Source organism: Falco rusticolus, chromosome 18 (genome assembly GCF_015220075.1).
Source record: "Falco rusticolus isolate bFalRus1 chromosome 18, bFalRus1.pri, whole genome shotgun sequence".
In the NCBI taxonomy this organism is placed as follows: domain Eukaryota; kingdom Metazoa; phylum Chordata; class Aves; order Falconiformes; family Falconidae; genus Falco; species Falco rusticolus.
This window is the reverse complement of record NC_051204.1, coordinates 861,701-886,383: the sequence shown is the minus strand read 5'-3', so window position 1 is coordinate 886,383 and position 24,683 is coordinate 861,701. Positions and strand designations below refer to the sequence as shown.

At 55.2% G+C, this 24,683-nt stretch overlaps 2 protein-coding genes across 6 annotated transcripts in view; one reads left to right on the top strand and one right to left on the bottom strand.

Moving 5' to 3' along the window:
- Nucleotides 1-5,760, top strand: part of MAP3K3 (mitogen-activated protein kinase kinase kinase 3) — a 40,975-nt gene extending 35,215 nt beyond the window's left edge. For both annotated transcript variants that reach the window (XM_037411104.1, XM_037411103.1), the window contains exon 17: nucleotides 1,138-5,760. In XM_037411104.1, the coding sequence (XP_037267001.1) occupies nucleotides 1,138-1,366 (229 nt within the window). In that variant the 3' untranslated portion in view covers nucleotides 1,367-5,760. The remainder of the gene's footprint in view (nucleotides 1-1,137) is intronic.
- Nucleotides 5,761-11,545: 5,785 nt separating this feature from the next.
- Nucleotides 11,546-24,683, bottom strand: LIMD2 (LIM domain containing 2). 4 transcript variants are annotated; one of them, XM_037411339.1, is made up of 5 exons: nucleotides 24,510-24,683; nucleotides 15,810-15,946; nucleotides 13,216-13,260; nucleotides 12,819-12,958; nucleotides 11,546-12,322 (listed from the first exon to the last, which is right to left on the bottom strand). In XM_037411339.1, the coding sequence occupies exons 2-5, from the start codon at nucleotides 15,849-15,851 to the stop codon at nucleotides 12,163-12,165; spliced, it is 387 nt and encodes a 128-aa protein (XP_037267236.1). In that variant the 5' UTR covers nucleotides 15,852-15,946; nucleotides 24,510-24,683; the 3' UTR covers nucleotides 11,546-12,162. The 4 variants fall into 4 exon arrangements, with proteins under 4 accessions (XP_037267236.1, XP_037267235.1, XP_037267237.1 ...); XM_037411338.1 differs by lacking the exon at nucleotides 24,510-24,683 and adding an exon at nucleotides 18,003-18,129; XM_037411340.1 differs by lacking the exon at nucleotides 24,510-24,683 and adding an exon at nucleotides 18,010-18,129.

The window sequence follows — 24,683 nt, the reverse complement described above, 5'->3', positions numbered from 1 at the left end:
TTTGAGAAACCCCCAGCACTTCAGCACACATGGTTTGCATTTTCTGTACTCTCTTCTAGTAAGTCTTAAATGGCTGGAAACCAGTGTAAAATTTTCACGTTGGATTTTAAACCTTGTCAAGAAGTCATTGCTTGCATATTCACTGGATTTAATTCCTTTCCTTCCTTGTCTTGGCAACTGATGCAAGCCTGCCTCTGAAAATGTCTTATCTTTGCTTTTCACTTCAAAAGAGAGTTTCGTTTAAAGGTAGAAGAGGCGGTTTTGCCTTTTTAATGGAACGATGTGATCAAAACACAGGACTGGGTATTAGAAGTTCACTAACTGCTTTTGCTTAATCTGTGGCCTGGAGGAAGCAATTAATACTTTCTGAACAAAAAACAATCGCTGCAGTACTACAGAAGCCCATCTTCCCTGTGAAAGTGTTGGTGTCGTGCTTGCTTCAGAAAGGTGGCTCAGCCATGTCCGTCCCCATAATCACGTTCTTGCCTTGGAGTAGCCTGCAGAGCCCCGGTAACTTTACTGGGAGTTTTGCCTTAACTTCATGAAGCATCTGCCGTGCTGGTGTTTTAACTTACTGCCTTCTCAGCCTGGAGCTGTTAAGACTTAAATTATTTTTTGGCTGTCTGTGATGCTTGGTTTCTTGTGAAGTGGAGATACTGGTTTGTTGGGGTTTTTGTCTCCATGTGGGCATTCTGTGCACTGGAAAGAGATTTTGCTGAAATGGCTTTGTGGGGTCAGCCAGCTCTGATTTGCTGGACCTTGCCTAAAAAGTATGTTTTCTTCCTTGCAACTCAGAAAGTGCTTTTGAGATACAACAGTAGCAGCAGCACCCGCAACACCACGGAGGTCAAACAGCGCCTTGCAGGAGCATCTTGTGTGCACCACGTGTCCCCTGTTAATGCAGGTGTTTACCGAGACTAGAATCTGAGCATCGAGAGCTGGACAGATGGCACTTGACCATTCTCAGTGCAGTTCTCAGCACAAAGCCAATTTATAGCAGTTTTCAGAGCAGAGCGGTACCTTGATGTTGGCTGCTTGAAAGTTCTCTGAACACGGTGCATTATTGTTTGAGTCAGTTCTCACTTTTTTCTTTTTTTTTTTTTTTCTTTTTTGTCCCCCCCCTGTCTGCTTTTCCAGGAGCCTGGGTTGTACTGTTGTGGAAATGCTGACGGAGAAACCCCCCTGGGCGGAGTACGAAGCCATGGCAGCCATTTTCAAAATCGCCACCCAACCAACCAACCCCCAGCTTCCCTCCCACATATCAGAACATTGCCGGGACTTTCTAAAGCAGATCTTTGTGGAAGCCAGGCACAGACCCTCTGCTGAAGAGCTGCTCAGACATCAGTTTGCACAGCTCCAGTACTGAATTACCTCCCTCGCTAGCAGCTCCTGCTGGGCTTTCGGTGCCCCGTCTGGTCTAGTTGCAACTGCCCGTTGTGGTGCTGCATCTTCAAAATGCCAACTCAGCTGTCCTAGTCCTTTGGGGAAATGATACCAAGGAACCTAGGGTCTGCTCTTGTGCCTGATACCTTTGTTTGCTGGACCAATGTTTATCCTACCGACAGCTGTCCAAACAGAGCTGCATTTTTGCCCTAGTTACCTTGATGTGAAATTGCAGCTGGCTGCATGTTTTCTGCAGGCCCAAGAATGGGAATGTAACACGTGTCTCACTGGTTGAACATAGAAGAAATCTGAACCAAAGTGGGAACTAGAAGAGCTACACTCTTCACAACAGAAACGTGCAACAGCCCTCCAGACCAGCTCTCTGCGTGTGGGTCACTGTTTTCCAGACTGCTAGGGCTTTAGAGGCATCTATAGTACATGAATCCAGCAAAAAGCCATGTGTCATTGAGCATGCGCTCACTATATAATTATATATTTTTCTTCTTAAGTATTCAGCATCTGAAGGTGTTCAGAAAATATTGATTCAAAAGTATGTGAATAGTGTTATTTTATAATGAAACCATGGATTTTGGGGTGGGGGTGGTGAGGGAGGTCTTTCTAGCTAAATGTCAGGATAATCAGAAAAATTTCAGCAGAATGCAATCACTCCAAGGCCCAAAATAAGGGCTCTCCCACTGACATTAGAAAATCCTAGAGCTTGATTTCCAAGGCTTGATCTGTCCTAGCATTAAGACGATGTCGGTTAGTTTGTGTCCTCATAGCCAACAGGTCTGTGCTCCTGCTTCATCTCCCCGGGACTGCTGGGTCTAACCAAAACCCTTCTGGAAGGGAGCTCTGCAGAACAGCTTTCTGTTGCACCTATCTTTTTGGCTGGTAGCTTTTTACCATCCTTTAAACCAAAGATAGTTCATCTGGTGCCCAGGAATTTACTTCAGGAAAAGCTTATGTGTTTCTTTGAGGACTGGCCTGATGGAAAATCGAGTTTTTCATGGGGAGAATTAGCTGGACACCAGTTCTACTTGTGCACAGTAAGTTAGAATCAAGCTCAACCCTTCAGCGCGTGCGTTTTGTTATACAGGCGTTTAAGTGTTCATTTAAGATTTCCATAAACTGTTACGGCCCTATTTAAATAAGCTTTTGTACGAGTTAAGTCAGTGAACCAGAGAGGACATTTGTAAAGCTGGTGTATTTCTACAGTTGACTGGAGATCCCCATGCTGGTACCAGCGAGGTGCGTCCAAGTGGTTTTGCATTTGAAAGGTACCACATCTCTGAGAACCAGGCTCCTGGCGGCTTTCTGGCCTCAAGTACTGCGTGTGATTTAGGCACTAACAGTCCTTATTTCACTCATAAAAGACTCGCGGTTTTTTTAAGTGCTGGGGATTCAATTATAAGTTATCTGTGTGAAATGAAACTTAAGAAAAGCAAATGTATTAGGGAAGATATTGCTTTATAGAACAACCCTGAAGGTGTTCTGCTCGTGTATTGGAAACCCTATTAAGGCTCCACATACCTCCACTCTTCTCCCCCATAAAAACTTGAAAATTGCTTTCATAATGCAGTAAAATTAACAGGTTTTAAGTGAATGCTAATAGCAGGATAAGGCACGTTTTAATGAAACCAAGCTCCTTGAACACATTATAAATACTGTGTTGGATTAAAAGAGGAAAAAAAGAACCCTAAAAAAACCCCGAGCAGCCAAAAGCCCTGAAAGGGTTTAACAATCTGAAGCATTTTTTTCTGGGAGCCCTGTGTGATCAGTGAAAGTGAGCAAGTGCTGGTTTCACTTTCAGGCTGTCCTGCACTACTACAAGGATGCACTGTTTAGGTTGCAGGCACTTAGGGGGATACCTTTTAGGAAAGCCCTTGTTCCATAATTTATTTAATTCTAGCGAGAGCACTTCTATTGACCTTTTCCAAATGTGGGACTTGACTCCGAATTGTCAAGACACGTGGCCTGACTTTTGGCCTGCACTTCACTGTCACCTGCACCAAAGGGAAGCAAGGGTGTGACACTACTACTGTGTTACAGGCAGCTTTTTGCACCGCTTTGCTGTGGTTCACTGGCTGCCTGCGCTGCAGAGGAATCCTGTAGGCTGGATGACAGAAGCAGGGTGGTCAGCGCTCCTGTGGGGGCTGGTAGCACTCTTCAAGCCTTGCAACTAGCACCTAAATATACCAAAGATTGGAATCTTACTCATCACACTTGACCCTGCAGATGTACAGCAGCAACCAAGAGCGCAGTGATCCTGTCTGCGTAGGTTTCTCTCTACCCTTGGCTTGTCCTCACCAAACTGAGACCACCTTCCGTGGCCTTCCCTTGCTAATCCCACACATCATGTTTTAAGAGAGAATAGGGCATGAGGAAATGGTGTAACTTAATGTTTCAAAGCAACTAAATCCTCAGGATCTGTTGTGGCTTTTACCTCATATGCGTCATGGAAGGCTGTTCCAGAGCAGAGCAAAGAGCGTCATGGGCTGATGGGCTCAGTCCTCTCCCCGCCGGAGCTCCTGGTCCTTCCCACCACCTATGCTGAAATGTGCCTACTCTGTGTATCCACGTATTCCAGTCTGTATTAACGAACGTAAATAGCAATTACACGGTGACAGAGAGCATGGGGTGCCAGCTTGGACTTCCAGTATACCAGTACCTGACCCAATGCCACCCGTTCGGCACAGGAACAAGCCAAAGCATTACTTGTATGTCTGGAAATGCACTTTTATGAATGTAGTTTATATCGCTCTTTTTTTAGTTCTTTTTACATCATGTAAACGGTGATGCCTCATACTTTTTTTTTTTTTATTTATATCGTAAAAGATCATATTTGGTGATTTTTATATATATCGACTCGACTGTTACGGGGTAGGGGGGAGGACGGGAAATAAATTTGACGCCTTTATGAATTTAAAAAGGAAAAAAAGCAGCTGGTTTTGCAGAGAATTTGCTGATGGTTTCTAACAAGTAGAGCCGAGCCAAAATGCAGTCTTTGTTTCCTCACAGTCCTCTTGACTATGGAAAAGGAAGATCTGGATTCCTAAGTCCACTGCTATGGTGAATAAGCCTGGGGACAGCACTTACACCGCAGTCTCCTAACACAGCCCTGGCAGCAAAAAAAGTTTCAAGTAGACATAAATTTAATTATACTTCTAAAGTGAATTACATCTGGCCTCTTTATCCTGGCAGAATTGGAAAAAACTGGGAATAAACTTATTTAGGGGAAAGGGGAGGAGGAGTGCCAGGCTAACAATGAGCTGTTGTGTCCATTCCAAATGTCATGTTGTGTTTTCTACTGTTCCTTCCAGGGAGGGATGTATAGGGAATGTTGAGTGTTGGCATCCTCGATGGAAGGTGCTGCAGAAACGGAGAATATCCTGTTTGAAGAAAAATATCTTCTAGGGGTCCCATTATCCTGAAACAGTTGAAACTGAGCAGGAAACTGTCAGAGATTCCCATCAGAGAGGAGCTATGGGGAATGGGGGGCACGGTTCTCCCTGAACTTGTTAGGAAACAAACTTGGCATTTTGTTCTTGGTGTGACGATTCTGTGCATTCCAGGTTATTTGCTTGTTCTCCAGTAAATCTGATCTTTGCCTATTCTAGTGGCAGTAGGTTGCAGCAATTTGGATTATTTTTTTCATATTTTTGGAGTAGTATTCTAAAGGACTTGAAGATGCCTCAAACAGTTCCCATTGCCATAAGTTACTCAAACAAACTGACCGAGAGGGAAATTAGTACCAGCTCAGGTGACACGTTATTTCCAAGTGAGTATTTCCAGAGAGCCAGGATAGCTTGTGAAACCTCGGTAAATGCCTACGTCCCTGCTGTGCATGCTCTCTCTGGTAGGCAAAGGCCAGATACATGGAGCTGTACGTGGGGGCGAATGAGATCCCAGTGATGGGTGCTTAGTTAATAGGTGCTGGATGGGAAGATTTTACTTATTTGAATATGTACAGTCTTCGGGCTGTCACCTTGGTACCTGCCCTTGGAGCTGGGAATATTCAGTCTGTCTGTAATTTTCAGGAAAAAAAAAGGGTGTCCTCTGTGGTTTAATGGTGTTTGGGCTTCAGATCTTTAAACCCCAGCCTTGTTCAGAAGCAAACCTTGCTGAGCAGCTCTGAATTTCCCGGTTAGAAAAGGCAGGTGTGCCGTGGGGACAGGTCAGAAGTGAAGAAAAGGACTTTTGTTATCTGTCGATACCTGTCTGACGTAAACTGTGCAGCGCAGGGAGAAACTGCTTTAACCTGGATTGTGCAGAAGACCTTGAACCAGTAGTCTATATATACCGACTGGGGGCTTGCAGTGCAAAGCCAGGCCAATGTATCGTTTTATTTACAATAAAATTATCATTTATATGAAAGCCGTTTTTGGTGGTTGTTCGCAATACAGTGTTTCTTACTGCCTGCGTAAGTGGTGCCCAGAGGTAAGAAAGACAATTAACTAGTTTTCTTTCTAATCAAGGACCTTAACTGAAAGAGGAATTTTTTCTTTTCAGGTGTTGATTCTTTGGGACAGATGGAGAAGTGTCCTGTTTGTGAAGCACTGCTTCTTAGATCCGGTAAGCATGTCTCCTTCACAAGGCTGCCTCTGGGGAAGGTGACTTCATCCATTCTAACTCTTTAAAGGGAGAGGTGGAGTGGCTCCGTCCCTCTTGTCAGAGTGTAAAAATAGCAACATCTTTTTACCTTGCAGGAGAGTGACGGGAGTGGTTTGTTGTCTCCATGTGGAGAGAACAGAGCCATAGGATGGTTAAGGTTGGAAAAGACCTTTAAGATCACCAAGCACTACCATTAACCCAGGACTACCAAGTCCCACCAAACCACGTCTCTAAGTGCCACATCCACAGGTCTCTTAAATCCCTCCAGGGATGGTGATTCCACCCCCTCCCTGGGCAGCTGGTTCCAATCCTTGACCACCCTTTGGGTGACAAAGTTATTCCTAATGTCCAACCTAAACCTCCCCGGCACCACCTGAGGCCGTTCCCTCTTGTCCTGTCGCTTGTTACCTGGGAGCAGAGACCCCCCCCTGCCTACAGCCCCCTGCCAGGCGGCTGCAGTGAGCAACCAGCCCCCCCAGCCTCCCCCTCTCCAGGCTGAGCGACCCCCATTCCCGAAGCTGCTGCTCCTCAGCCCCAGCCCCGTGTCCCGTCCCTGGACACGCTCCAGCCCGTCTGTGTCCCTCTGGGAGTGAGGGGCCCACAGCTGACCCCCGGGTGCAAGGGGCGGCCACACCAGCCCCGAGCACAGGGGGATGGTCCCTGCCCTGTCCTGCTGGCCACGATTTCAAATACAAGCCAGGATGCTGTTGGCGAGTGATGCTGGATGCTGTTTGGTGTCGTGAGCTCCCTTCCAGAAATGAAGCCTCCCAGCAGAAGCGGAGGAATCTGGCGGGTCTTGCATTGAGTGTACTTGGGATCTGGGATGGGATCAGCTTTGCTGTCCCAGGGTAAGGCACGAGAATGGGTAACCACATTTCTAAATGTTTTCAGGCTTTATTTTTTTTCCAGCATGCTATCTTAGGAAAGGACAGAAATAGTGCTCATATAAAATTCGTCTACACTACTTGCTGAAATGCTCATTTTTTCCCTCTGCTGCTGTTATGCAGCTCCTAGTCCTGAGTGTCGCAGTCGCTTAAGCAGTGGTTTGGATGCCACCAGGGTCCCCTGAGATGCCGCCCTCCCCAGCCTGAGCCACAGCCTTCCCTCTAATCGCCTTTTCCCAGGCCATGGTATAGGTTGTTGCTATGTTGATTAAATACTGAAATGTAAAAGATGAACAAATAAGATTAAATTGGTTAATGAGCCGATGCAGTAGAAAGCCCTGGGTGAAGCCAGGACATGTGTGGCTCTTGTGAGCTGTTCCAGAACAGATGAGAATCAGACAAGTGAAGTTGTCCCAGAACAAAAATGTCTTGTGGAGCCAGAAATAACCACCTCCTGCTGCTTCCTCACACCCTCCTCGTGTGGGTTAGAACCTGCAAATCCTGCCTTTGCTGAAGGAGGAACTTAGAAACCCTCAGTCACCTTTGCTAGAGAAGGTCCTTCCCAAAGCTGATGCCTTCGCTCTCCTTCCCACTCGGGATGCTCGGTGGTAACATTCACTTTATGAACGTGAGATTCACGCTCCCGGACTCCCCTCCTACTCCCCCCTCTCAAAAGTAAGTAGCTCTGTTGTAATTCTGCTTCCCATGAATGCAAAGTGTGTAGCGCTGACCGGAACGTTCACCTGTCTGTGGGGGCTGGGCAGGGGCTGGGACAGGAGAAGGTCTGGGGGCTTGGGGGTGAAGGTAGAACCCCCCAGCCACAAAACACCGACCAACGCACAAAAGAAACGCAGCGGAAAACCTCCAGCGCCCTTTGATCGCTGGTAGCTTGAGTCAGACGCGCAGTGCGGCTCAGGGGAAGGTGGCTTAAGGTACGTTTCCTCTAAATTCTGTTGTGACACAAACATAATTTAAAATCCCTGAAAACACTGGCTGCGCTGCACCACTCTGTCCCTCTCTATTAGGCTAACGAAGCCTAAACGAGGAACAATGCCTCCTGGATCCAGCACTGCCCGGGTGTGGGTGTATCGCGTTCCATCCAGGACGTGCCGGCACAGCCAGCTCTCGTGTCGCTTGTTCTGCTGCTGCTGAGCTTTGCCTAGCACTCTGCATCTCGTCCAAAACTGGACATCTGGATGGTATGGATGTATATGGATTCTTACTGATTTATTATTTTTTTTTCCAAAAAAACAGTTTTTATTACGTGAATCTGTTAGCTTGAATTTTTAGGCTCTGGAAAATGTCCTTTCTTGAGCTAAAAGGCAGGTTGGTAACAGAAGCCTCATGCTTGCGTGAAAGTGCACGAGAAAGCCGAGGTGTGTGTAACACACACGGAGGTTATTTGTTGCTCGTCAGCCGTATTGTTTCTTTGGCAGCAAGGCCAGACCTGAGCCCCGGAGCAGAGGAAGCGCAGGTGGCCGTGACGCTGTCTCTGCTGCGGGGTTAGGGCAGGTGTAAGTGCTGCAGCCCCGGTACACCCTGGAGCAGCCCTTGTGCTGCTACATTGCATCGCCTTGGAGCTCGGGAGAGCTGTAGCATCTGCTTTGGCTGCAACTTCTGCTGCTTTTCTGGCTCCTCTGCTGGGGAATAGTTTCCTCTGCAGCTGCTGCGCTGCTTTCACTGTGCTGGAGCAGCAAAAAGAAGCCCCGACAGGGACCAGGTCGTGACTTGAAAGGAACTTTTAGCTCATCTCAACTGAGTGTAAGCTCTGTGTAGCATCCTCGGGTAGGCTGCAGGCAGAATCTGCCCACCTGGCCCTTGCTGTGGTGGCCAGATGCTGCAGGCTTCTCCCTGCACCCAGCACCTGGAAGCTGCTGTCCCCGTCTCGCTCCGAACCACCTTTGTCCCCAGCAGGCACAGGGTGCTGCCGTGCAGCGCCGCTCAGCCCCACGGAGGGAGCACAGAATGCTCCCCCCACCACTCAGAGTTGATGGCTGGCTTCTGGCCGCTCTGAAATTTCAAATCAAAAGCTGTGATAATGATAGGCAGCTATATATGCCAAGAACTTGCGGTCCTCCTTCTCTTCACGGGTATTTATGACATTAAATCTTACCCCAGCTGCGGGGTCTGAACATCCCGAATCCATACGTGTGGATTGCCGGTTCGGACTGCCGGGAGGGGGAGGTTGCTGGCAGCTGGAATGGGAAAACATGGCCCTTGTGCTTCAGGATGGAGATCTGAAGGGATTGTTGCAGTAAGAAGTCACCATGTCTGCCCAGAAGCAGGATTTTTGCGTGTGTTCCCAGGTGTGCTAAGGGAGTGGGTGATCCAGAGAGGAGGGTGCCAGCCCCAGTGGCATGGAACTGGCTCTCGTCAGCTGCATTTTAACTAAACATTAGGGACAAAGAGACAATGTTTGGGTTTGTTTGTTTTGTTTTTTTTTAATGTCTTGCAGGAAGGTCACAGTTGGAGGCATTTTAAGCTGGGGTTTCTGCAGTGCTGTTTCTCTTGGTTTGCCCTGGGAAGGCGTGCGCTGCCATTTGTGCAGCTGCACCTTTGACACCTATCAGGCAGTTAAGATAAGCTACACATGCTTAAAGCCTCTTCCCACGTGTGTTACCGCCAGGGTTCCCCTGTGTGCAGAGCTTGGCACGTCAGTCAGGGAAGCAGGAGCTCACCACCCACTGCTGGGCGCAGCCACTGTGCTGGGCGATGCCGCTGTGTCCGACGATGCTCATCAGATTCGCTTCCCTCCCCTGAACCGTGGTGCCCGGGCCAGGTTGTTGCAGCCTGTTTCGGTAACGTCCAGCCTGGTTGTCGGTTCCTGCTCTCAGAATCAGAAAACAGCCACGTACGAGGCTGGAGATCTCACGCCTCGCATGCCTGCACGTGCTCCCTCCGCTTCTGCTACAGCCGTGAGAGTTTGCTGTGCCCATACGAGCAGGGGGTAGGTAGGAACGGCCAGTGCTACTGCCTTTAGACAAAAATCCCAAATTTCAATTTTTTGGAGGTAAGGAGAGAAATGGAACTTCGTTGTTCTTCCTGCTTAACCTTCTCTTTTCAACTGAAAGCCCAACATTTAAAAGCTGGGTTTTTTCTCCTTCCCCTACCCCCAAATCATCTGGTATGCTTAAAAACACTTTGTATCTGATTGCCCTGCCGTGCAGAAGAGAGAGGCGAGGGAAGGGAAGCGAGAGCAGCAAGAAACAGGAAGCGAAACGGAGAAGGCTGCTTTCATTTTCTAAGCTGACCCTCGGGAGGAAGGGGCTGAAACCCCAACAGCATCACTCGACCCTCGCCGCAGAGCCGCTGCAGGCTGCTCAGGAAGCGGCTTTTGTCCTGGGGTAAATCTGGTGCCCGCCCGTCGGTGTGAGGAGCTGAGGCAGCACCTGCACCATGGTGGGGACCATAAAAGCACTTGGTGAGGCTGAACCTGGCCGGGAGCCCAGTGGGGGTCCCTGCCTGCGGGCAGGCCCTGCGGCGTGGGGCAGTGCAAAGCCTGGGTGCTCCCCGCCCAGAGGAGCAGACGTAAGGCCTTAATTAAAAAAGAGAAATAACGTGTCCAACAGAGGGATGTCAGGCTCCGGGGGTCACCCAGCAGGTATCCTCCCCGGCACCAGGTGGGAGTGCAGCCAGCTTTGCCAGCATGGGCAGCTGTGCCGATGCTGCCCGGCTGTTGGTGCCCACCCAGAGCCCCCGGAGTGGCAGGGGGGAGGGGTGCTGCAGGGACCAGGGTTAGGGGCACATCCCTACATGTACCATCGGTTCCCCCTGGGACACCTGGGGACTTCCCTGCCCACCTCTTCCCCTCTTCAATCCCTCGCTCCTGGTTTCGTGGTGGTGTCTGGATTTTCCCAGGCAGGATGCGCTCGGGGGGGCTGGTGGTACCCGTCAGTGATGGAACAGGAGCTCCGCTGCCCATCTCAGGGGCTGTAGCTCTGCTGGGGGGGGGGGGGGGGCTGCTGGTTTCTGTGCTGGGGGTGGGGGGCTCTGACAAGCCCAGTTCCTGCAGTACTGGAAAGTTGTGGGGTTCCTGAATGCTTATTACCCTTTCAAGCTAGTCTTACAAATGGTGTGTGGAGGAAGGAGGTAAGTAATAATTAAAAACGGACTCACCTGCTTTCCCTGCATTAGGCTCTGCAGCCTGGCAGGTCTTGTTGGGCTCATTAATTTGTACGGGCTGGGCTATCAAACCTTGCAGCTCGGCAGGTGGGGCTGATCCAGAGCAGAGGGCGTATTGCCCGGCTGTGATGCCCACCCTGCCCCTCACATCGGCTGCAGGGCGATCGGAGCCAGCACCTGCTTGCAGCGCAGGGCACAGTGTTTGTGGGTACGGCAGGGGAGCGAGGAAGGCGCGGGATGTGCGCAGGGCAGTGCGGTGGGTCTGTTGCACAGGACAGTGAATTCCCTGTGCGGGTGGTCTGGGCTCCACGTGGAAGCCGGTGTGGGGTCACAGCCGAGCTGTGCAGCTGACGGGGCAGTAAGGCCGGTGCGCAAAGTGAAATCAGCCCCCCAAGCCCCCATCTGCCTCAGTCACGGCACCGCACACCTGTATCCAGGGGTATCACAGGCAGAGGCTCTTTCCATGGTAACTGGGCAGTAAGAGGCAGACCTGGCCACTGCTCCCACCGCCCTGGACCCCCTGGAACAGAGGACAAGGCAGGGAAGGCTCGGAAACCTTGTATTACAAAAATAAAAGAGCGCATGGCGCGGTGTTGCGCGCAGAGCAGCCGTGCCCGGCTTCAGCGCGGAACGTACCAATCGAAGGCAAATATAAAAAAGACAGACACTGTTAAACAGGTGCAGGGCAGCATCCTTAAGGCTGAACAATCCCAGCTGAACTGAGCTGATGTAAACCAAGGACCCTCCTTATTCAGAGCCCCAGCAAGGCAGGAGCGGTGTGGCAGGAGTGGGGAGCTCCGCTGTGATTCACGGGCTGGGTTAAGCCCACAGATCCTCTCCTTTCCCACGGTGGCAGGCCTGAAACGTGCCGACAGGGCTGGGATTCCCATAGGGGCGAGTGCCCCTGGTCTGATCTCGTCGGTCAGAGGGGCCTGCAGCGAGGGGGCTCCAGGGCTGGGGACTGTACCCCGGCGCTGCTGCCCTGTCCTTACAGCCTGTGGGATCCCCCCAAGCATCCTCCGGAGAGGGCTGGGCTGCCCCCCTTGCCTTCCCACCTCCAGGCCCTTGCGTCCCCTTTGCTTTACATCAGCTCAGTTAGCCCTGGCTCAGCGCTCCGTGCCTCCCTGCTGGGCTCCAGGGAAGGGTCGGCTGGCCCCGCTCAGGCCGACTTGGTCCCGCTTTCCACCTCCTTGTGCACCCACAGCTCCTTGTGCTGCTTGCGCCCGAAGCCCTCGTCGTAGTTGCCTTTGCTCTTGAAGAGCTGCTGGAAGTGGGGCTTGCAGTAGAATTCCCCGTGGAGCGCCGCGTAGCTGCCCAGGCTGGGGAAGGAGCGCAGGGTCAGCTGGGCAGGGGGCTCGGCCGCAGGCGGGGGGAGCGATGGGGCTGGGGGCACCGGGAAGGGGAGGGAAGAGGGGGGAGCGTGCAGGAGGGGACCCTGAGAAAGGGCCAAGTGCTGCCTCCGGCCGGCTCGGGGTGCAGGGGGCTGCCAGGGGTCGCGTTAGGCTCTGGGGGAGGCAGGTCCCGCAGCACGGCTCAGTCTGGGCTCCGTGTCACCTCGGGGGTTTCTGGCTCAGCTCCATGTCACCCTGGGGCTGCTCTCGAGGGCAAAACGCTCTTCCTCCACGCCGGGTGGGCTTTAGCTGGGACTTAGGACGGGGTGGGCAGATAAGCCCTTTTTTTACTTTCTTTGCTGTGATGAGCAGACTGGGGGTCTCTAGCTCCCAGTGGAGGGGCTGTGGTGGGCAGGTGGGGGCACTGCGTGGAAGGGTCTCCCCCACCCCGGCTGGGCAGCACCGTGGGCACAGCCTGGCTCACCTGAGCTTGGTGTGGCAGTGCTTGCAGCAGAAGCAGGCGTTGTGGAAGACGAATTTATCCGCCACCAGCCGCTCCATGGGATAGACGGTTTTCTGGCAGGCAGTGCACATCTCCTTCACTTGCGCCTTCAGGCTGAAGGACTGGGGGAGGGGACACCAAAGGGAGAGAGGATGAGGAAGGAGTTGGGGATACACTGTGCCTGGCTCCCACCGCAGCCCACTCCCCTAATATCCACACTGCCGTTCGCTGGAGCATCGGTCAGTGTGAAGCCGCCCCACCTCCCCTCACCGTCCCTGTACCGCACTGCCGGTGCTGGGCTGGATTGGTGCTTGAGCCACGGGCTTTTGGTCCTCCCTACCTCGCTGTGAACCACTAGGACATGGTAAAACTGCGGTACCTTGGAGCGCTGCACCGTGCTGCCTCCTGAGTTGTTCTTTGCCTCCTAAGAACGGAAGGAGAAGAGAAATCAAAGTGAGAGCCAGGGCTGAGCAGCCTGGTGCTGAGTTGTGCTGGGGAGGAGCAGTGCAGGTCCCCACTGCAAGGGACCTTGGGGCACGCCAGCAGCCCCTGCCCGGCCATCATGGGCAACTGGTGGCCATCTCTGAACTCACTGGCCCAGGGGCCGTGAACTCCGTCAGGTCCCTGTGTGTGAGTTACTTCCTGCGCCATGGTGCTTTTCCCAAGAAGAGGAGAAGGAAGAAAGGAAAATAGAAAAAGAGGAATAAACCACAGACGTGTTGCAGAGGAGGAACTGGGCCCCAGCAGGGGCAGAGCAGCCGGCTCTCCCATTCAGCACCGCCCGCGGAGGCTCCGTCTCAGACACAGGAGCACGACGTGGCTTTGTCTTTTCCGTGGCCAAGGTGCAGCAGATCTCTCTTGCTGGTAGCACCCAAGCACAGGTCCAGCAGGTGTCACAGCACAGGTGCCGCAGGGCACAGCCCCAGGGTGACAACTCTCCCACCCTCATCTGCAGGCACTGGGTGCTGTCCTGGGCTACCCAGCGCAACATCACGCGTGGATCAGGACCCACAGCCAGGCATGGCCCCTCAGGGACAGCAAGAGCCACTTTCACAGCCCTGGGGGGTGGTCTCTGGCTGGCAGGGAGGGGGAAGGGGCTTGCTGAGCTGCTGTGGCACAAGCCCCTGGCAAAACCTCTGTGGCCTGCACCAGCAAATCGTCACCTCCTGGCTTATGCACCTACTAATGGCAACGCTGCTTCAGCGCGAGATGCTGCTCCTGCTCCTTCCAGCCAACGTTTCCCCTACGGGGCTGGAGAGTGATGATCAACCCTTCTCTTGCTGGAGGTGCACAAGGCTCTAGCAATGCTGCCAGTGGGGGCTTCACCTGCAGTCGGAGGGTGCTATACTGCCAGTTCCCTCAGGGTGTAACTGGGGTGCCCCTCGTCCTCCCGCAGCACGTTGTGGTTGTGCTGCTTCCCCCTCAGCAGATGTTTTGTTTCTGAGTTCCTCGGCTCTCAGCCCGCCACGCCACTGCACGCAGGGGAGACGGAGAAGCTCCTTGAGGCCCCACAAGCTCTGGGTGCCCACAGAGGGGCAGGGGCACGCTCGGAGCCGGAGATGCGCTCCACCGGTCCTGCAGCTCGCTGGGGCAGGCGTTGCTCAGGCGCTGCAGCTGCAGCAGGAGCAATAAGGCAAAGAGACCCAGGCACCGAGGGGCCTGCACCTCTGTCCCCAGAATTTCAGAGCAGTCTCGGCGCATGCTTTCCCATCTGCAGCTGCAGCAGCTCATCTCCCCAAAAATCCCCTCCCACCGCTTGCCTCACTGTGCCGCCCCCCCGTCCTGCGTCCTCCCCAGCTGACGGTGCAGGCACCTGCTGGGTCCCACTCAGCCGCCTGCGAGTATTTCACCTGCCTTCGCACTGATGAAGATGCTCCCCTCTTGCGTACAGTCAGGATCAGAGGGGTAGATGCACTCTTAGCCAGGTGGACCAGCCAGGGCTGCTTCCCCACAGGCTGGCTCGCCCTCTGCACGGCTTGTTCCCAGCACTGGGGCAGTGTGACCCTAGAGCATCCCCCCGCCGCCTCCTTGTCCTTCCTCTTGCTGCTGGTGTGGCCCTGCTTGGCCAGCACTGTCCCCTCCCTCTGCCCCCAGGCTGATCTCCCATCCCCGCTCCTCTTGCCTTGTCCTTCCCCTTCGTTTCTCCTTTGTATTTTTGGAAAGAGTTCGTCTAAGAGACGCACAGGAAACTCGCACTCCGCTGAGCTGCTCTTCGGACGTTTCCCAGCTGCTCTCATTGACTGAGGTCAGGGACGTGATTTTCCTCTCACTCCCACAAGGCTGGAGGAGTGAGCCAAAATCAACAGAGGGACATGGGCAGCGAGGAGGCTCAGCCCGTGTAAAACCAGTTGCATCCCTTGGCACTGGTAAAACAACCGCAGGTGCTCTCCTGGGGATAGGGTTTAATACGCTGTTTCCAGGCTCAGCTGACCAGAGCTAAGGAAAACGCTGCCTCTTCAGAGCTGGAATACATCCGTTCCCAAGGCTACAGGCAATCCACTGCTGCTCGTCACTTCTCGGCAGCCTTCTGGCTCCGATCAGGCACACTATCTATTTCATATCTGATATATCCTCCCTCAGGGAAGGGCCATATCCTGTCCCAGCAGGAGATGTTCTTGAGCCTTTATGTTTTTCCATCTCCGATCACTCCAATCCTAAGCAGCTCGCATGCTCTCAATTGTGATCACAGAAAGCCATGGAAACACAAACAAACACGGCAACTCGAGACGAGAGCAGGGTGAGCAGCTCCGTATGGACTGGAGCCGGGGCGCTGGCGTTGCAATGCGCTCAGCAAACAGCACCTTCTGCTGGAACATTCCTGTCCTCAGTTTTGTTGGTTGAGTAGCAGTGACCGTGCCTCTGATCACCCTAAAATGTCAGGCCCGAAATACAGCTTCCGTACACCACCCTCCATCCCTGAGAACCAAACCCCAGGCTGAAATTCCCATACAACCCGCAGGGGATGCTACGTACATGAGTTGGGGGTGGGCTGGCGGGTCCCGTGGCCTGGAACATGGCTCCTTCCCCTCCTCCGTCTATCTAATCCTGAGCTTGAAGTTGGTGAGCTGGTCTTCCCTGAGGAGGTGTCTAAGACAGACCTCTTGCAACACCTAGAAAGGAAATGTCAACAGGAGCGTGGCTGGTTTCATCACCCCGACAGCGGCGGCTGCGCAGCTCTGCAGGAGCTGGTGCGTGGCAGCAGCATGCCCAAAGCCTCCTCCGCGGGTCAGTGCCGCCTCTTTGGTCTGGGGGTTTCTGGAGTGATCCAAGAGGTTTAGGCACACCAGACAGGAGGTGCAGGTCTGGAATGACGCGTAGTGTCAGGAAGCTGGCAGATGATCTGGGGCACTGAGCTCAGTAGCTCTGGTCCCATGCAAAGATACTGGGCTCGGATGGGAGAGGGCTGCCAGGAGCACAAGCAGAAGGTGATGTGACGGCTTCTGCTCCAAACCCACGCGTGGACGGCAATGGCCGGGCAATGGCCAAGCCGTTGGCAGCAAGGCTGCACCCCCCAGACTACAACTCTGCTGTCCTGCCGAGGCAGCAAAACCAGCACCCAGTGTTTTGCTAATGTAGGACTGGTGTTGCTGGAGCAAGGACTGTGACTTTAGTCTAATTTTAGCCCAGAAAAGCCTTGCTGAACTGAGCGGATCACGGCTCAGCAGAGCGAGTGGTGGGGATTCTGTCTTCCCTGGGAAGCCCACGTCGCCTTTCGGCTGAGACCCGGAGGCTGTGGCCTCTGCGTGACATGCCGAGTGCCCGGGAGGATGAGGCTGACAGATCTCAGGCCAATTTCAATGCAACACAGAAAAAAAAAAAAATCCACTAGCATTGCAAATAACCCCTTTTGGTAAAAATTAGCTGAAAAGGCACTGACAGATCCTCAGGGTTTTTTCCCCATCACGTCTTACTTTCAGAACACCCGTAAAAGATGAGGCTCGATAAGACTGTTTTGCATGCTCAAGGCAGAGTTGTGGGGTGACCGAATGATGCCGAGGGGGGAGCAGAGCAGAGCAGGAGGGCGAGGGGGTGGCTGTGCAGCTCTGCAACAACAGGGATGTGCTGGGGGCTGGCAAACCAGCACCACCCCCCCGCCGGTCTGGGGCTGCTTTCTCCTGCTGAAACCTCTCATCCTCATACTGTCACCCCAAAAACTTCCCTGCTGCCCAAAGGCGAGGGTAGACCCTGACAAAGCCCCAGGGCGGGAGGTTGGGGTGCAGGGCTTGGGGGAGGGGATAGCCCCACTGTGCCGATCTCATGGCACCTGGGTCTTGGGGGCTCTTTGGCTGCCCAAACAGTCCCAACACCCAGTGGCTGACGCCAGGCTGGCGCTGAGCCCAGCAAAGCACCCAAAACGGGTGGCTGCTTTCAGAGCTGAGACCTTTGCTGCCGGTCCTGAGCAGCGGTGGGGGAGCTGGGCTTCCCCCCGCCGCCCCGGGGGCTGGCCGGCCCTCCTCGCAAACGTTTCACAGCCTCATCTGAGAATATGGCTCTGTTTTACCTAAATCATTTCCGTCTCCTCTGCGGTTTGCTTGTTATTTCCTGCTCGCCGAGGGCGGCCGGCAGCACTGGCGGCTGGTGCGTGGGGCTGGGGCAGAGCCGGCCAAGGAGCAGCCCTGGGGTGGGGGCTCCTGTCCCAAGCCCACAGCCCCCCTCTGCCCACCATCCCCTGGGATGGAACCTTCCCCCGCATGTCTCCGGGCCCTGCACGGTGCCTACAGCCAGCGCGGACCCCGAGGGGAGCCTGAGGAACCCAGAGGACCTGGCGTCCCTGCCCCCTGCACACCCCTAATGTGGATGCACAACCTCCCCCTTTCCACCTGCCTTGCACCTTCTCCCCTGCCTTCACCACAAACGTTTCTCCACCCCGGCTTCCCTTCCTCTTCCCCCACAGCTCATCTTCCTCCCCTGCCCCAGCCACCCTCTCGCCCTTGGTGTCCCCAGTCTCTCCATCATCCCCCCCGGCCCTTCCCCACAAACACATGCGCCCCGGCTCCTTCCACCTACTGTCTGCTCCTTTGCTTCTCTTGCCCCCAGACCCTGCTCCCCTCCATGCCATCCCACTTACCCTGCCCCGTGGCTTGGTGCTCTCCAGCCAGCCCCATCTCCAGGTCTCCATCCTCTCCACCCCCCCACCTCCCCCCTGCCACCCCGCCGTGCACGTACCCCGTACCCTGCCGGCAGCGCTGCGCCCCCAGCCCACGCTCCAAGCCCCAGCTCCCCTGGTGGAGCTGCCCTACAGGCATGTGAGTAGAAGTTGCTAAACGTCCTTCCTGCCGAGGGACGGGAGGCGAGAGTAGAAATCTCGAAGGGGAAGGGTGTGCTGAAGCGATAAGGGAAACAGAACAAGTTAGAAACCACAGGAGGGTTTCTAGGAGGCTCCCAGCTGCTGTCGTCGTTCTTCCAAGGGTCATTCCTCCTCGCAGGATGGGATGTGAGCCCAAGGCAGTCAACACAAGCCTCCATGAGTGCAGGGACCCCAGTGGCACCAGCTTTGCTTAAGGACGTGCTGCCACACTAATGCTACGAAGCCCTGACGACGGCTAGGGCAGCCCCCAGCGCGCGGAGGGGGCTCGCCCACCCTGGGGCGTGCAGGCGGCATCTGTGACAAAGCAAGCAAGCCAGACCCAGGTGTCCATGGTAGAGGCTGGCACTGTAACTGGTGGACCTGACTTCTCCAAGCCTGTGTTCCCTAAGGCTTTCAGCCACCAACACAGCCCGGGAAGAGCAGGACTGGGGCTGTCCTCTCCTGGTCGCACAACCAGCAGCTTCAGGGGTTTGTCTCAGGACAAGGTGGGCAGGACAAGCCCTTTGCCCTGCAGCCTCCGTTCTGCCAACTCCTCCGGGGAGCATCTGATGGCTGGTGTGAATGAAAACATGGACCCTTCACCAAGGGCTCTGGGCTGGTGCCGTTTACCCAGGGAGACAGAGCAGCCTCTGATGGCAGTGCTGGTGGCCACAGCGTGGCAGACGCAGAGTGAGCTCCAGGGACGTGGCACCGCAGCCCGTGGGATACCAGAGTTGGTACCCCCAGCTCTGCCTGCCCAGGTCACCACCAGCAGCTGCTGGTGCCATGTGGAGACCTTCGTGGTGGTCTCAGCAAGCGGGTGTTGGACTCAGGACCCTGGGGCTGGAGCTGGCATGGCAGGGGACACGCGCGAGCAGCCATAGAGGTGCTACGTCTGTCTGTCAGCACTGAGCGGGGAGCAGTGTGGGGTGAGGAAGGCAGCCTTCATCCCAGCTGCTACTCGGCGGCAGAGCTCCTGCCCAGCAGCATCTCACCTCCCCTCTCACCTCCCCGCTCAGCCTGGGGGCAGATGTGGTGAGAGGGAAGCATCTGGGCTGCCCCGCTCAGGAAATTCCCCAATCCCCCCAACAGCGACCCACCTTGGAAGCGCCGCGTTTCCCACAGCCAGGATGGGGGCCGGGAGCCTTTCCCTGCTTCCCTCGGCAGCGGGGCCACCCGGGCTGCCCCCGCCGCACCAGCCTGCCCCCGGCAGCCCCCGCCCGGCACTGGCAAGGCCCCTCCGGAGCCGGTGGGTTTCCGGCACGGGGCAGCAGCGTGACTGCGGAGGGCGAGGGGCCCCTTTCTGCCATATGGTTCCCATCAGCCACCCTGTGAAGCGTGTGTTCACCGCTGGGATCGCCGCACCATTGCCGGAGGCTTTCCCGAAGGCAAAGCGCGGCGTGGGGAACGTGGGCCCCTTCCTCCTCTGTCCTGGGAGGACACGGTGTGTCCCAGCCACCCGGTGAGGCACGGGCAGGGGCTCCGCACCTCGGGGGGACGCCCAGCATCTCCCCTGGAAAGCGCGGGCTGCACCGACTGCCGTGGGGACCGACGGCCCCAAGATCGTGTGCAGGATCGGTGCAGCCCGCACGCATGGGGCGGCCGCTGACCCCAGCCCGTGGTCTCTCCCAGCAGGTGTGCGTGGGGAGGAGGTGGAGAGGAGCGGGAAGAGCCCGACCCCTGAGCCTGGGAACCAGGGGGCTCCCTGCCCGACTGCCCCACCACTGCAACCCTGGGGCCTGGCGACCGGCCCGCACCATGAGACACAGCCCAATGCAGAGTCGGCGTCAAACAGGCCAGCACCAGAAGTGGGCACAGCACCGCTGGGGAAGGGGACATGGCATCCCCAGCACTGCTTCTCCCCAGCACTGGATTCTCCAGTGTGGAAAGAGACAGTGAGATGCGGTTGGGGGAGGATGGCGGAGTGAGCCCAGCAGTAGTGGCTCCAGCTCTAGCCATGGAAGACCCTAATTCATCTTCAGGTCTTGGCTCCTTGCGTGGCTTCGAGCCAACCCCTTGACCTCAGCAGTGTATGGGACCCAGGGCAGGTCCCTGCTGGCTTGACACAGGGTAGACCACCAGCAGGAGCAGCTGGGCCACTTCTGCAGCCACCACTACCCTCTTCATCAGGTTTCTGGAGCGCAGCTCCACCAGACAAACCTGCCCCTGCGCGCATCCCACGGCGCAGAGCTACCTTCCACCAGCCTGCCCCACTAATCCGCTTTCCATCCACGTCCTGCGCCCGGCCTGCCTCTTGACAGGCTGCCAGTGGGCAGGAAATCTGCAGCCGAAATGCTGAGGGATGCTGACAAGGAACAGTTGTGGGGAGGAACAGGGCTGTCTTTGTCAGGGCAACAATGCAGGACCCGCAGAAGCGAGGAGGGAGCCCAAGGGAAACCCCTGCCCACCCACTCTGTTCTCCCACCTTCGCCCCTGCCTCGGCTTGCCTGCCCTGGGGAGGAGATGCGTGGCCTTGGAAGGACCAGGGCCAAGGGGGACTGGGCTGGTCCCCAGCCCCTGCCTCTCAGCGAGGGGACAGACCGGGCAGAAGGATTCTGCTGGGATTCATCCATTTTCCAGAAGTGGAAACTGAAGCACGGAGCAGCCCGTTCCTGGGAGCATGGCCATGGTTAATGGCATCCATTAAAAACCATGGTCTGAAGGGAGCCTCTGCTCCCTGGGATCTCCTGTCTCGCTCGGAGCTCAGGCAGAGCGGGCAGACACAGCAGAAAGCCCGCTGGGAGGATGAGCAGCGCCTCTTTTCCGGGCAGAGTGAAACCCCTGTCAGCGGTGCCAGACGACAGCGCGAGCAGCAAAGGCTAAAAAGCCGCAGGTTGGGATGTTCAGGCTGGACATCAGGCAAAACAGCTTCGCTGGGAGAAAGACTTGGAAGTTCCGCAGCGTGGCACTAATTTGGTGCAATATAAACCTGGTGCAAACAAGCACAGTAGGCAAACAGCATTTCATGCTCCTTCCCTCTCCTTTCGGTTTTTCCATAGGCTCTTCCATAAACCATGCTCCACCTGGAAACCTCAGCTTCTGGTTTCCTCATAAATGTATATCCATGTACCATCCTACTGGCATTATGTTCCTCATTCTTCTCCCACCATAATATTTACCTCTTAGTGAGATTAATAACGAATAATCGCATTCCTTATTTGTCTGTTTTTGGCAGAAGCCAGCCCATTTTAGTCTGTTCTCACAAGGTGGGCTCTCTGCCCCTGCAGCCACCTTGGTGGCCCACTGTGGGTGAGCTGCCCTGGGTGCACCACGCTGATGGAGATCTGACCTTTGGGTGCTGGTACCAATACTTCTCTGACACCCCCGAAAACATCTGGCCTGGCGTGCTCTTCCTCTGTCACCTCTGCCAGGAGTCCCAGATGCTCTTTCTTCTCCCATGCCTTCTGGCTGAGGTCCCTGCAGGTCCCTGCAGCTCCCCGGTGCCTGCTCTGGCACAGCTCTCCTTCAGCGCTGCTGGGCCACCGGCCTCATCTCCCTGGTCGCTGAGCTGCTGTCTCTCACCATGCGCAGATCTCCTGACTTCTAGAAGGACTGCTAACAAGGTCAATCCCCCCGATCTTTCCTTGTGGAAGCAGCTGAGCATCCTCCTTCCATTTTGCCGTCTCTTCCCTATCCTCTCTCCTGTCCCCCCCTAAAACAACCATTTCCCTGGGCACTGCATCAGGGGCTTTCCCCCGCTCCGGGTGCATAAGACCCTGTTGTTTCAGGAATCAGTTATCGCTGCCGAGGAAGATATGGAGCCAAACTGATGTGATCTATGTTAAAACCACACCGCATTTTATTCTGTTTCCCAACCATGTCTTCGATTACTGTTCCAAAAGCTATTCTGGAAACTCACCTTCTATTGTACTCTGATTAATGGAACAGTAATTGCCTGTAATTTCCTCTTTCCCCAAGCATAACCTGTAAATGTGGTGCTGGCTTATCTCCTCTGGTGGAACATCACCTGTAAAACACCAGACATTGGACTGGCATTTCCTACATGGGTTAGCCCATCTCCTGAGCTCCGAGAGCCTCTCCTGAGAGCTCCTGCTGTTTTGCCATCTGCAGACACAGCAAGAGCAGGAGGGAGCCCTGTTCCAGGCACCCCAAAACACGGCACAGCCACTTTCCACGGTCACTGCCCCCACTCACTGCCCCCACACCACCCCTGCAAGAGCTGCTGCATCCTCCTGCGTTTGCTGTCCAGAAAAAAAAGAAAAAAAAAGCCACCAAAATTGTATTCATAGGTTGAATCCCTCAAAAGATTGGTCTTTTGCCCTGCCTTCAGCTCCATCCTCCCCGTTAGCATCCAAGACGCCATGCAGCCCGGTGCAGGATCCGGGGCTCTGCCAGGGCTCCCTGTGTCTGGAACCCCCTGAGCCGGCCAGATGGAGAGGTTACGGGCACCCCGGAGGAGTGGCAAATATGTCTAAAGTGTGCTTAATATCGATTGCAATAATTCCTTCACCCAGATTTATTGTTTTCCATCCCAGAGCTTTTGCCAACAGCTAGGTAAGCGCCGCAACACCCCCAGATGGCAGATAAAAATGACTTAACTGGAAAGTGAAAGGCAGCCACCTCTGGGGGAACATGGCAGCTGCCTGACAATGGACAACAACCCTGCAAAACCCGAGGATGGGCGACAAGGAAAAGAAAAATTCCACAGCCATGTGGGGCTGGAGGGGGTAGCTGTAGGCTCACGGGGCTGCCTTGCTGAAGGAAACCAGAAGAGGAACTCCCTTCCCTAATGAGAAGTCTCGTGGGATTTCTGTTGACCAAAAAAGGCCAGGAACCTAGTTTTGAGCTGCATAAAAAAGATGCATCCAGTCACTTTGCGGAGGCCTGGCTCTGAGAGACCCCCAGTTCTTAACTGGGGAGTTCCTTCTTGCAGGAATCCCCTTTAAAAAGGATGTTAACGCTGGAGCCAGTTCAGACCAGGTTGGATCGGTTGCCCTACAATTATTTTCTCATCTACGTTAATAACGCTGCAGATGTGCTGCTCCCGGCCCTAAACGCACGACAGCTCGGCTGGGGCACCAGATGTCTTCCCCGCGAGATCCCTCACACGATGTCTTCGGACAAAGCCCAGTTTCCAAGGCACGGTCCAGGCTGCTGAATTATCACGTTCTTTCAAAACTGATGCTCACCCCGTGAACAAAAATCAGCAGAAAATGGATCAAAAATATGACTTACAAGGTAGCTTAGCTGGACTCAAGTGATCCAAGGGGATTAAACAGATCAGGCTGGCTCAAAACGTGGTAGTTACAGCATTGGGCTGGGACTCAGGAGACCTGGGCTTGATTCCCAGCTCTGCTGCTAATTTTTGGGTGACAGTGGACAAATTATTTCATTTCTTCTGTTCCCTTCCCCACGCCCCGGATGAAGACAGAGCTGCTCTTCTTTGTGCAGCCCTGGGAGATCCCTGGCTGCTAAGGGCTATGTCAGAGCTCAGGGTATTTGTGTTGTTATTAAATCTCGCAGTCGTGCAACAGTCTCCCCAGGGAAGTGATGAAAGACCTGTCACAGGGAAGGTTTACAGCCCGGCTGGATGAGGCAGGAGACACACCGCTGAGAATTAGCGGGTGTTAACGAAGGGGGATAAGGGAGTCGGGATCTAACAGGTTTTCTTCCATCTCTGCTCTTTCTGATCAGCTTAAAATGGATCTGTCCAGCCCCCCTGAGCACGTACTGCAGCACACAACAAAGAGGGAATTACAGCCCAAACGGGGAGCGTGCACCCCAAAACGCTCTGCTCCCAGACGCCCACTGCAAGGCACCCAGCAAACGTGGCCCCCACTCGCTCTCATCCCCAGGACACGCTGGGTGCCAGCCCCTCGCCCCCCTGGCTCATGCAGGGGGCTGCTTGCCCCCTCGTCCTGCAGCATCGCTCCCCAGCAGGGTCCCAGAGCTCCGGCAGCCTCGCCTTGCCCCCGCCTGACCCCGGTGAGGCCACCCAGGGCCAAGAACAGACCCCCTTGTGTCTCCCCCCACCCTGAATCTGCTTCCCACGACCGCCTCGGCCGAGCCTCCTCCCAAAGCAAAAAAAAGTTCCCGGCACATCTGGGTGGGACCTGTTCCCAGGGGGCTGCGCAGGGGGGCACGAGCCCCCCATCTGCTGGGTGTCTCCTGGCCAGCGGGGCTTCTTCCCGGGGCTCTCCCCGTCGTTGCATTCCTCCCTCCTCTCCATCCCTTTCTCTCCAGGCGCCTGCCTCCCTCCCTCCCTCCCCACCTCTCGGTCTTGCCTTCTCCCCCAGCTCTCCGGCCGCTGAGCAGAGCCCCGGGGTGGCCGAGCCCCTTCACTCCCCTCATCCCGGGGTCCATCATTGTCTCCCACCGAGCCGCCCGCCGCCTCTCGGCCCCGTTGTTCTCCAGCGAAGGCTCACCATATGCCTGGGTCCTCACGGCGATGCCGAGCGAGGTCTCGCCCTGGTAGGGTGGGTGGGTGGGTGGGTGGGTGGGTGCGGCGGGGGTCCGGTGGCTGTTCCTGATGGCCGGCCGCTCTGGCTCCCGCTCTCCCGCCGCAGAGGCCGGGGCTGTGGGAGCGGGAGCAGCTTCCT